At 41.4% G+C, this 12,211-nt stretch overlaps 1 protein-coding gene across 1 annotated transcript in view; it reads right to left on the bottom strand.

The window, feature by feature from the left end:
- The window catches only part of LOC139406822 (kinesin-associated protein 3-like), a 51,839-nt gene extending 46,615 nt beyond the window's left edge, over window positions 1–5,224 (bottom strand). Inside the window, exons 1-3 of the mRNA XM_071149884.1 lie at window positions 5,017–5,224; window positions 4,318–4,449; window positions 3,239–3,381 (exon numbers count right to left, since the gene is read on the bottom strand). Coding sequence (XP_071005985.1) covers window positions 3,239–3,381; window positions 4,318–4,449; window positions 5,017–5,057 — 316 coding nt within the window. The 5' untranslated portion in view covers window positions 5,058–5,224. The remainder of the gene's footprint in view (window positions 1–3,238; window positions 3,382–4,317; window positions 4,450–5,016) is intronic.
- Between the last annotated feature and the right edge of the window lie 6,987 nt (window positions 5,225–12,211).

The following is a 12,211-nucleotide window of genomic DNA, read 5'->3' as shown; positions in this document are numbered from 1 at the left end:
AACGTTGGGCTGTGTGGCCCAGGGCCATCGAGTACAGAAGCCAGGTAGATACCATGAGAATGCTGATGCTCTGAGTATGCTACCGTTCCAGAAATCATCGACTCAGGAAGGAGAAAAGGACCAAGTCTTGATGATCAATGTGTCGGATGATGCACCGGTGAGCACAGCACAAAATCAGGCAATGGACTTCAAAGGATGTGACGCTATCACAAGTGCATGAATTTATCCTGAAAGGATGCGCTACAGTGACAGAGCCTCAGATCATGCCTTACTACGCTCGCCGCTTGGCTTTGAGTGTTTGAGATGAGTGTGTTCTGTGGGATTCAAGAGTAGTTATCTCAGTAGCGGGGAATGCTACTGAAGTTGTTGCACCAGTCACATCCAGATACGTCTGGTGGCCAAAGATGGACCAGGATGTGGAAAATGAGGTTAGCCTGTGTACAGATTGTCAGAGTAACAGGAAGTCACCCCCCTCACCGTGCCATTACATACATGGGAATGGACAGGAAAACCATGGACACGACTACATGTGGACTACACTGGACCCTTCCTAGGGAAAATGTTCCTCGTGCCGATTGATTCTCATCCGAGCTCAAATTCCAGTTCCATCCGTTGACTTGGATCAATGCTTAAACGAGTAGGACAGGACATTGGAACGTTCACCAGAGCTGCAGTTGGACAAACAACCTGAGACCAATGAGGCTCAACTTCCTGAGAGCACCAGTCCGGGACAACCACCTCCTCAGTCTCCACAAAAGTACTTTGTTTCACCATGAAGTGGTGAAGTGCTGGTAGCACCAGCTACACTACCTCTGAGACACTATTAGAGAGAGACGTCCGCCAGAATATTATAGATCCTATTTCTTTTATTCAAATAGGCAAGTCAGTAAAGAACAAATTGTTATTTACAGTTTGATGGCTTGGAGAAAAAAGCTGTTTTTCAGTCTCTCGGTCCCAGCTTTGATGCATCTGTGCGGTCTCCGCCTTCTATATGGTAGCGGGGTGAACAGGCAGTGGCTCGGGTGGCTGAGGTCCTTGATCTACTTGGCCTTTCTGTGACACCAGATGCTGTAGATGTCCTGGGGGACAGGCAGTGTGCCCCTGGTGATGCCTTGGGCTGAATGCGCCACCCTCTGGAGTGGTATTCATTGATGTACACGTCAAGAAACTTGAAGCTTTGTTTTGTTGACAATTAAGAGAGAGGTTGTTTTCCTGGCACCGCTCTGCCAGGGCTCCTCACCTCCTCCCTGTAGGCTGTCTTGTCGTTGTTGGTAATCAGGCCTACCACTGTCGTGTCGTCAGCAAACTTGATGATTGAGTTGGAGACGTGTTTGGCCACGCAGTCATGGGTGAACAGGGAGTACAAGAGGGGGTTGAGCACATACCCTTATGTGGCCCCTGTGTTGAGGATCAGCATGGTGGAGGTGTTGTTGACTACCTTCACCACCTGGTGTCAGCCCGTCAGGAAGTCCAGGACCCAGTTGCACAGGGCGGGGTTCAAACCCAGGGCCCCGAGCTTAGCGATGAGCTTGGAGGGCAATATGTTGTTGAGCTTTCATCGATGAACAGCATTCTTACATACTTATTCCTCTTGTCCAGATGGGATAGGGCAGTGTGCAGTGCAATGGCAATTGAGTCTTCCGTGGGTCTGTTGGGGAGGTATGCAAATTGTAGTGGGTCTATGTTGTTGTTGCCTATCAAAGCACTTCATGACGACAGAAGTGAGTGCTACAGGGAGATAGTAATTTCATTCAGTTACCTTCGCTTTCTTGGATACAGGAACAATGGTGGACATCTTAAAGCAAGTGGGGACAACAGACTGGGATAGTGAGAGATCGGATATGTCCGTAAACACTCCAGCCAACTGGTCTGCACATGCTCTGAGGGCGCAGCTTGGAATTTGGTCTGCTATAGCCCATAGGAACTAATTGAATAACACAATCAGAAATGGCAAAACAGACAGTCCAAAAATGCATAATAAATATTAAGGTTGTGAAGTGTCTGTCCTATATCTAGGAGATATTAACACATATTTCACCCCTTTTTTGGGGGCACAAAACTACTTCCATCCTTCCATACATTTTTGAAAACCGGTACGGGGTTAACTTCAGATGAGTCCCATGACACTTGTGGGGGTTGTAGAACAAAACAGAGAACACCATCATGTTCGTGAGAGTCTCCCCTTTCCATAGCGAGGTCAGACTGATTTTCAGGATGTCTCCTGGTCTGACAAACAGCGCTGTAGCTCTGCCGCTTTACACCGCAGATGCAGAAGGCCGACATAGGTGGAGGCAGTGGATTGAGACGCAGGCCATGCAATTTTGATGGGGAAAAGGTGTTTAGCTGGTCCTAATTTGCCGAAGAGGGCAGGGGAAGGCCTTGTAACTGTCCCGGAAGGGGGAGAAGCAATGGTCCAGAGTTCTCTATGTGCACAGGAGATGTGTTGATAGAAAGTTGGTAGCGTTTTCCTCAGATTTCCTTTATTAAAGTCACCAGCAGGAGTTCAAACAAAGGATCCAATTCAGGAAAGTCAAATTGAGTGACAGCCGATCTAATATCCCAAAGTTATTTTCAGCTGTAGGTAATAATGCAAGAAATATTCTGAGCAAATAATGTAAGAAATAACTAAATTCGCAAAATACGAAGTATACACGCTGTGGACACTTTTAGGGACCATAATGAAATTCTTCAGGAAATGGGCGTGGCTTCACAATGTTTTCAGATTTGAAGAAAATTGCGGAAAATACGCAGTTGAAGTCCGACGAGACCGGATACAAAATTAATTGCTTTAAAACCTCTACGGGATTGGTGTCCCCCCCACGGGACGGTTGAGCTAACGTAGGCTAATGTGATTAGCATGAGGTTATAAGTAACAAGAAAAAATCCCAGGACATAAGCTTTCTGCCCATATCAGATATGTCTAAATTAGGCACATTTGGGCAGTCTTGATACAACATTTTGAACAGATATGCAATGGTTCATTGGATCAGTCTAAATCTTTGCACATACACTGCTGCCATCTAGAGCCCAAAATCTACAGAATCAACTTCCGGTAGACAGGCATAGCGCCAATATGCTCAACTGAAAGGATACTGTTTGTTTACAGTATACTAAAATTAACTAAAAGTATGTAGTATGTACTCATTAAGTATGTAGTATTAGTATGGGTATTCGAACACAGCTTATGTCTGTCGGCACCATCTTGCAGGGCCAGGCATTACCATGATGGAACCATTACCTGACTTCTTGCGGTTCAGCAGGTAGAAGAGCAATTGCTCCACCTCGGGTAGTTTAGATGGATGAATGAGCCTGCATTCTTCCACCACCTTCCGAGCTAGGGTGGCAATGTCCGTGTTGGCGTTCAAGCTTTTTAGGCGGATGCTGTAAATAGAAAATACACATGCAACATAATTTTGAGACATTTTCTAAGAAACATTGCTAGTTCCAATAACTCTTCAATGTGACGGGGAAGGAACGATAGTTTTGGTCTGTTTTTCCCCTGGGACCCTACTTAGTGGTGAACATGTAAAATGGTATAAAAGCACCCCTTTTCAGGTGAGTGACTGAAAAACAACATTAATCTCATTCCTAGTAGCTTAGTAACATTAAATTACATTAGGTTAGCCTCTTTTAGAATCCAAGAGTGAAATACTTACTCTCGTCTCGAACATGTAGGCTCAGCATTCCTGAACAGTCCTGTTACAAGTCAGAATGTTGAACAAACTTCATTTCAACTTACTCTACCTGTTGTCTGACGATTTTGGCCCTATGTCAGAGCTAATCTGAGACAAAATATCCACAGGGAAGTGTTATCAACCTGACCTTCAGTACACTGGTTTGTATATTGGTTTTTCGCACGTGACAAACACTTGCCCAATATGGCCAAGCCTAACCAAACCACAGCCCGAACATTGTCCGAGGCAATCAGCTGACCAACACTTCCAGCTGATTGTGAAGAAACGTGATTTGGCCGACTATGTTCGGTTACATTCGGCTATTGTTTACATATATTGCATCATGAGCAATCCGTTAAGTAATTGAAAATACAAGTGACAGAACCTACCAGCACCGCAAAAAGCAACACAAAAAAATGGGTAAACAACAATTTCTTGTGGATACCCTATCTCCATCTCCGACCGTCAAAACGACCAACAACACAGAAAACCAGTAAAGTGTAAATTCAACATTCTGGCTTGTAGTGACTCTTGCTTCTTTTTTGGGCAGACTCTTTCATACTGAATAGCCATGGGGTACCCATGGTTACAGTCTGATGTTTAAGCAAACATCAGGCATGTGTGTAGCTAGACCCATGCTTACATTTTCTGACACTCCTTGCGTTCCCCAACCATCGGGTCTCCCATCTCACCGAGGATAGTTGCCTCCAACTCATACTGAACGATGAGGGCTTTCTCTGTCGGATGGACATCCAAACTCCCCCCTTTCACTTTCCTATGGAATTAGATAAATGGCCAAGTGTCACATTAAGGAAAACCGGATGATAAACCGGTTTTGATTTACAACATTTAGTTTCAACCACTAAATTGTTAGCTAGACAGTAAGCTTGAAGCCTATACTTAAATAGATGTATTTTTTTATATAATTTTAAGACAATTGTCACGTTGTTAAATTTCAATAACAGCTGATTGCTAGCCATAGTTTGGGTGTACTTATTATTCCAAACAGTTGCATTTTCAACAAAAACAAGAGTTTCTATTGGAAAAATGTAGGTAGGTGCAGCAATGGCTAGAAGGGATTCAGCTTCTGTCAGATTTGACTTACACAGCAGGTTTACGATAATAACGTAGCCGGTTAGGAAAAGGGTTAGAATTAGCTAAAATGTCCCCCAAAAATTGAATTGAGTTAATTTAACAAAAGCTGCATCCCTACTTGCCATGACCGGTAGGCCCCTCCCCTTTTTTCGTTCCGTTTAAGAAACGTTTCGCTACAGAATAGGCGTAATGAATACGCCCCTGGCTAGCTAACGTTAGCTTCTAGTTAGTTGCTTGCAACCGTTACCTTTTCAAATACCTTGCATCTTCTGCTTGCAATTTTTCCATTTCGGAAATAATGGAACACTCATATAAAATGTTCTTTCACAGTAATTTCAACAGAACGACTAGATTTGTTAGCTAAATGTAGAGTTCTCATCGTTTATGTTATTGCTTTGTGTTGCTAGGGTGAGACTGTCATCCCAGCATGCAAAGCAGAAAATTTGAGAAAAAGCATAGAACGTTGAAATGCGGACAAGAGAGCAACTTATCGCCATCTGTAGGTCTGGAGAAGAACATGTACAGCTGGAAAGGGATACAGTTACAGGTGGGTGACTTCAGGTTTGTTTATCCGTTGATTGGGTTTATCAGATACTGTATGTTATCCATTGTCCAATGTCCACATATGTTGTTCCAGCCAGGGACCTCATGCAGGAAATGGATAGTCAGATAATGGATTCTTCAATTTCACACTTTTGTTGGATCTGATTTGTTCAGTTTTTATAATCAGTGAAATGTAGTGCTTTTCCTTTATTCTAAGGAAACATCTTCCATTTGTAGACCATTTCCTTTGTAACCAGCTGGTGATCTATTTGAATCCTTTTTTATTAAGTTCAAGGCTGTGTTTGATTGGTCGGACATCTTTTCTAAGTAGCGTAGCTAACATGATGGACGTCCCAACAGAAGGTTCAGGTCACTGAGGTCACAGGGTTAGGTGACATTGACAATGGACCGTACAGTTCAGGATGTAAATATGTGAACTTAGTGGCTAAATGTTATGTAACAGCTCAGAGCTAGGGAAAATTAATTATTCAAATCCATTTTCATATCTGACTATTACACTGGAATGGACTCTGATTAAGATGCATTGTGTAGAACAATTCAACAGTCTGAATGAAGTCCATAAATAATGATTGCACATATGAAGGGTACAGAAAATGAGATATAGTTGAGTTATACTGTAAACCCGTTATCATCTTAACAGTCTGAACAGTCTAGTCAACAAGCCATTAATATTGACAGCACATGTGTTAAAGGGACAGAACATGTGATTGCACAACTTGTGCTAGCTGATTTTAGCCTTTCGAAGTGACATTATTGAAATATTGAAATTTGAATCCGTCGGCGAGAAGGCTACACTGGTATTTACTTTCTGGTTGAAACAGAATTTTCTGGGCGTTGGACAACATGTGAATTCTATGGGCAACACATTGCCTTTTACTATAAAGTCAACTGAAGTGAGTGAAAGGATGGGCGATGTTTACAGTTTGCCAATGTACATACGGTTATGTGCTGGCCAAGACTAGCTTACTGTAAAATATATGTAGGAGTGTTTAATGAGGAGTGTTTGATACTATTTACCATAAAGGAATTTGCATAGGATTGGCCATGCAGACTTTTCTGATATCCATTGCAGATCATGGTGCATCAACATCCAAATCATTATTAAAGGCTATGTACAGTATGTTGACACCCACGAGGGACGATAGTGCTTCTTTTTGGGATCTGAAATGTTGACATGAAGTCAGTCTAACTGACACATATCTGGACCAGAAGTTCAGAGACAACAAAAACTGAGAGGCTAGGGCGATGCTTCAGCATCTGACTATAGGCAGAAAATAAATGTCAAACAGTTTGAGTTTTGGACCGGGTGTGCCTTATCATGTGTTAAGTCCAAATGTCTCTATTCAAAGCTTTAAATATAAATAAATATTGACATGTTGTTGAGTGAATGCATGCATGATCTAACATACATTTAAATGACTTATCACTCAATGTGTAAATTAGGCTTCTTGAGACAAGAACACTGCATATGCAGTGCATGCTATGTATAGATACAAACATGAGAAGACATTGCTAAAAATAACTGCTACATTATACGGCTGTAAGTGCCGGGTGAATGTAGGGTCAGTCTTGTGCGCTTCTGGTATTTGTGGGTTGAAAGCTCAAATACCACTCGGCATGCCTGCTCTTCTTGAGGGAGGAGGCATCTTCTGAAACAGATAGCAGCACCGCTCCTTCCGTCCCTGGCTCCTCTCTCACCCCTCCCAAGCCAAATGCTCAAGCAGGTGACCCGTTAAGCCGGGGTCAGTTTTCAGCACCACCTCAAAACATGATCCTAGCCTATCCCTTTTGTCCACGCTGCATGAAGCTACCACCTGACACCAGGATCCACAGACATAGCAGCACCACAGAAGCAACAACACTCTCGCACTCGGTTCATACACACTACTCGCTCGCTAGACTGGACACACACAGAGTAGGGACACTGCCACAGGCACACTAGGTCACACACACACAGACTGTTGGTTCACACATAGCTTGCTCACTGTGCTGGACACAGACACAGGGCAGGGATGTCTCCGAGCCTGGAAGACACACAATCCTGACAGTTTGTCTTGCCCATTCACACCCCGAATGGCACACATACACAATCGATCATGGGGGGCATGACTCTGTCTTTCAGAGGTCATCACTAAATGGAGAACGAAGAGATCCTGGGATCCCCTTATTTGAGTCGATCAATCGTTAGACATCAGGACGACATTTATTTATTTTATTAACCTGTAAAAGAAAAGGGTTCATATTGAAACAAAAAGGATTGAAGTGTCAGGGATGTCTTCCAGCCCTCGGCCTAACATGGAGATCCAAGCTCTCCACCAGGCCCATCGGAACCGCTGTAAGAACACAGATGCGTCCATGTGTCGCCACAGCCTGTCCTTCCATCTGCACCACACACTGAGGACTGAACTATTTGCCTGCTTCCTGTACCTGCTGGAGTAGATCCCTCTGGTTAAGGACAGAGGCGCCACCAACCCCACTCATAGGTCTCTGGGCAAAGTGAGGGGGGATTGGGTGTGTTTGAGCATGATGTGTGCACTTGAAAGGGTAAACGAACAGTAGTCTTACCACACAGGCAGAGATAGTGTGTACTGTAGGATGTAAATGATATATGTGGGCATATAATATATGAGACAATCTGTCTTCATGGGACTTCTCTGCATTAATAAAGGTTCAAAAAAATATATCCAAGGACAGTGTGTGCTTGCTGGCTGTTTGATATTGCACCATACTGTCCAGCTCCTATAGAGGAGATAATGTGCACCTGATCTAATTTATAGCCCTCTAATTTATAACCCTGATTCAGGTCCTATAATCAGTTGAAAATGTCTCCACCATCTAACCATACTGACCATCCCACCATTATTATGATCAAACAAGAGATGGAACATATGCCTCTAAATGACTGATAATATGCAAAAAAGATAGTAGCACTCTGTAATGTGATACTACTACTGTACTTACAGTGGCCTTGTTTAATGAAAACTTGATTTCTCCAATGAGTGTTCAGTTGGTAAAACCAACCTGTCCAAAACAAGCCCTATCAATGGCATGGTATGTGTCGTGTGTAAGCATTACCTCTGCCCTGTCATGAAGTGTGTAATTCACAACAGTCAGTTTCATAGTCATATTATTTACACATGGCAGCCAGGAATTTTTATGGGTTGAATAAAGGCCTGTTTTAATATCTTCATAAATGTTACATTTACTCAGGCAGCCAAATTCTGATCTTTTTTTCTTCTTTTTTTCTTCTTTTTTTTTACAAATTGGTCTTTTGACCAATCAGATCCCCTCTGAAAAATAGCTTATGTGGAAAGACCTGATGTGATTGGTCAAAATACCAATAAGTGGAAAAAATATCAGATAGAGTTACAGAGAACAAGAAGATGTATTCCGTACAGCTCTGTAGTCTCATAGTAGATTGATCATTGTGATTGTTTCAACAAGATGAAGAGGGCAAATTCAGAACAACAGTGAAATGACAAATCTGCATGTAGAAACAGTAGGTGACCTTTTGTACAGTACAGTATGTGGTGAAATGCAGGCCTTTGGAAAGAGAAGATGTGTTTGTCCACACAGATGGAGGTACACAAAGGCTAGTAAACAGAAACACTATCCTTCCACTAATGAGATGAACTAATTATGGGTGATGATATGGGAAGGTGGCTGTAAAATGGCAGCTGACTGGCAGAACAACACCTTTAACACACACATCTCTTTCACACTCTCTCTTTCTTCCCTCCCCTGAGATGTCTTGTCCTTGTAACTATACTTAACCCTCTTTCCTCAAGGTGTCCCTATAAGGTGAGATGACTGAGTGTGCACACCAGTATTGTATCAGAATAGAGTCTCTGTGCCAAACCTGATGCGTTGTGATCCTGAAACATTTCTCGGATAAAATGGTTTGCCAAGTGAACACCTGATTCCAGAGGTCTTGAATGTGCTTGGCATCCCTCTGGGCACACATTGGTTGTTTCAACGTACTGTGAAGTGGAATCAATGTGGAAAATAAATCAACAATCAGTACTGTTTTCATCCAATTTCAACCAGCGTTGTAAAAATTTAAATAAGGGTCAAACTTAACCTTAAATACATTGACCCTGACTAAGAGGTAGTTACATTTATCTAATTTCAATCATCAGAACTACTCTATGTACAAGTTGAAATTGTTAAATTACACAGAAATGTTAAACATATTTTTCATCAAATATTCAATATACGTATATTGGGTGGTTGAAATGGTTTAATTTGAGATTTGATTAGATATATTTTATAAGACCTTGTTTCAATATTGATAGTAAAATGGTATGTTTGAATCAACATCATGGTTTCAACGTCATATCAACCTAAACAAAAATGGGTACAAATGGAAGTTGGAAGTTTACATACACAAATACATTTAAACTCAGTTTTTCACAATTCCTGACATATAATCCTAGTAAAAATTACCTGTCTTAGGCCAGTTAGGATCACAACTTTATTTTAATAATGTGAAATGTCAGAAAAATAGTAGAGAGAATGATTTATTTCAGCTTTTATTTCTTTCATCACATTACCAGTGTGTCAGACGTTTACATACATTCAATTAGTAATTGGTAGCATTTCCTTTAAATTGTTTAACTTGGGTCAAACATTTTGTGTAGCCTTCTACAAGCTTCCCACAATAAGTTGGGTGAATTTTGGCCCATTCCTCCTGACAGAGCTGGTGTAACTGAGTCAGGTTTGTAGGTATCCTTGCTCGCACATGCTTTTTCAGTTCTGCCCATAAATTTTATATGGGATTGAGGTCAGGGCTTTGTGATGGCCACTCAAATACCTTGACTTTGTTGTCCTTAAGCTATTTTGCCACAACTTTGGAAGTATGCTTGGGGTCATTGTCCGTTTGGAAGACCCATTTGCGACCAAGCTTTAACTTCCTGACTGTTGTCTTGAGATGTTGCTTCAATATATCCACATAATTGTCCTACCTCATGATGCCATCTATTTTGTGAAGTGCACCAGTCCCTCCTGCAGCAAATCACCCCCACAACATAATGCTTCCACCCCCGTGCTTCACGGTTGGGATGGTGTTCTTTGGCTTGTAAGCCTCCCCATTTTTCCTCCAAAACATAACGATGGTCATTATTGCCAAACAGTTCTATTTTTGTTTCATCAAACCAGAGTACATTTCTCCAAAAAGTACAATCTTTCTCCCCATGTGCAGTTGCAAACCATAGTCTGTCTTTTTTTATGGCGGTTTTGGAGCAGTGGCTTCTTCCTTGCTGAGCAGCCTTTCAGGTTATGTCGATATAGGACTTGTTTTATGTGGATATAGATACCTGTTTTCTCCAGCACCTTCATAAGGTCCTTTGCTGTTGTTCTTGGATTGATTTCCACTTTTCACACCAAACTACATTCATCTCTAGGAGACAGAACACGTCTCCTTCCTGAGCGGTATGACGGCTGCGTGGTCCCATGCTGTTTATACTTGCGTACTATTGTTTGTACAGATGAACGTGGTACCTTCAGGCATTTGGAAATTGCTCCCAAGGATAAACCAGACTTGTGGAGGTCTACAATTCTTTTTCTGAGGTCTTGGCTGATTTCTTTGGATTTTTCCATGATGTCAAGCAAAGAGGCGCTGAGTTTGAAGGTAGGCCTTGAAATACATCCACACCTCCAATTGACACAAATTATGTCAATTAGAAGCTTCTAAAGCAATGACATATTTCTCTGGAATTTTCCAATCTGTTTAAAGACACAGTCAACTTATTGTACGTAAACTTCTGACCCACTGGAATTGTGATACAATGAAATAACCTTGTCTGTAAACAATTGTTGGAAAAATGACTTGTGTCATGCACAAAGTAGTTTGTTAATAACAAGACATTTGTGGAGTGGTTGAAAAACGAGTTTTAGTGACTCCAACCTAAGTGTATGTAAACCTCCGACTTCAACTGTATATTGAAATATAATGTGAAGCCACAGTCCAACGATTTTTGCCTGAAAAGTGACTCCTACTGGTATATGAGCTTTGGAAACAAGCTGTGGTCGTTTGAGTTGAGATATCATGTCAACACATTTAGACATAATGATCAGGTTCCATAGTCGTTTGCGAAGAATAGATTGTCCGTTATATATGTTATTCATAATGTACAGTGTATATACTATGCAAGCAGGCGATACATCTCCTTCAAATGGTGATATTTGGTTGCATTTACAATTCAATTTCCTGTTTGTCTACAAATTAATGATCGATATGTTAGATTCAAGACTCCATCTCAACCAAATATTGCATTTAAAGAATAGCGCTTAATCAAACCAAACACGAAATGCACTTCAAATAAAGTTTGATTTGATTTAGTCCTGTTCTTCCACTTCGATGTCTGTTTGAGATGGAGACACGAATCCAACATGTATTAATAAATGACAGATAAAAATTGAAATCAACCAACCATCCTTCATACAGAAGACCATATATCTAGCTACAAGTTGATTATGCTGTCCTTTGTTGTAGTCCAAATAAATCCATAAATCCAACCTCACTCTGGATTTACTTTCCCATCAGCTTGTGTAAGAAAAGTTAGAGGAATTACTTTCAACTATTCAATGTTATTTTGGTAGTCTACACAAATTAGTATGTATGATCAATGTTTAAATGTGTTGACATGATAGCTCAGCTGAATCGAACACAGCTTGTTTGCGAAGCGTGGTACATAGAGGTAGGCATCTGGATGGTAGACTTCTCACTGAAGTGCATTACCCCTCATATACCAGTAGGAGTCAATGTTCAGACAGGAATTGTTGGACTGTGACTTCACATTTTATTTCAATATACCTCTTTATTTAGGTTGATGGCACAACGTTGAAACAATGACGTTGATTCAAACATACCATTTTAC

Source organism: Oncorhynchus clarkii, chromosome 4, assembly GCF_045791955.1.
Source record: "Oncorhynchus clarkii lewisi isolate Uvic-CL-2024 chromosome 4, UVic_Ocla_1.0, whole genome shotgun sequence".
NCBI lineage: Eukaryota > Metazoa > Chordata > Actinopteri > Salmoniformes > Salmonidae > Oncorhynchus > Oncorhynchus clarkii.
This window is presented reverse-complemented; position numbering and strand designations above follow the sequence as displayed.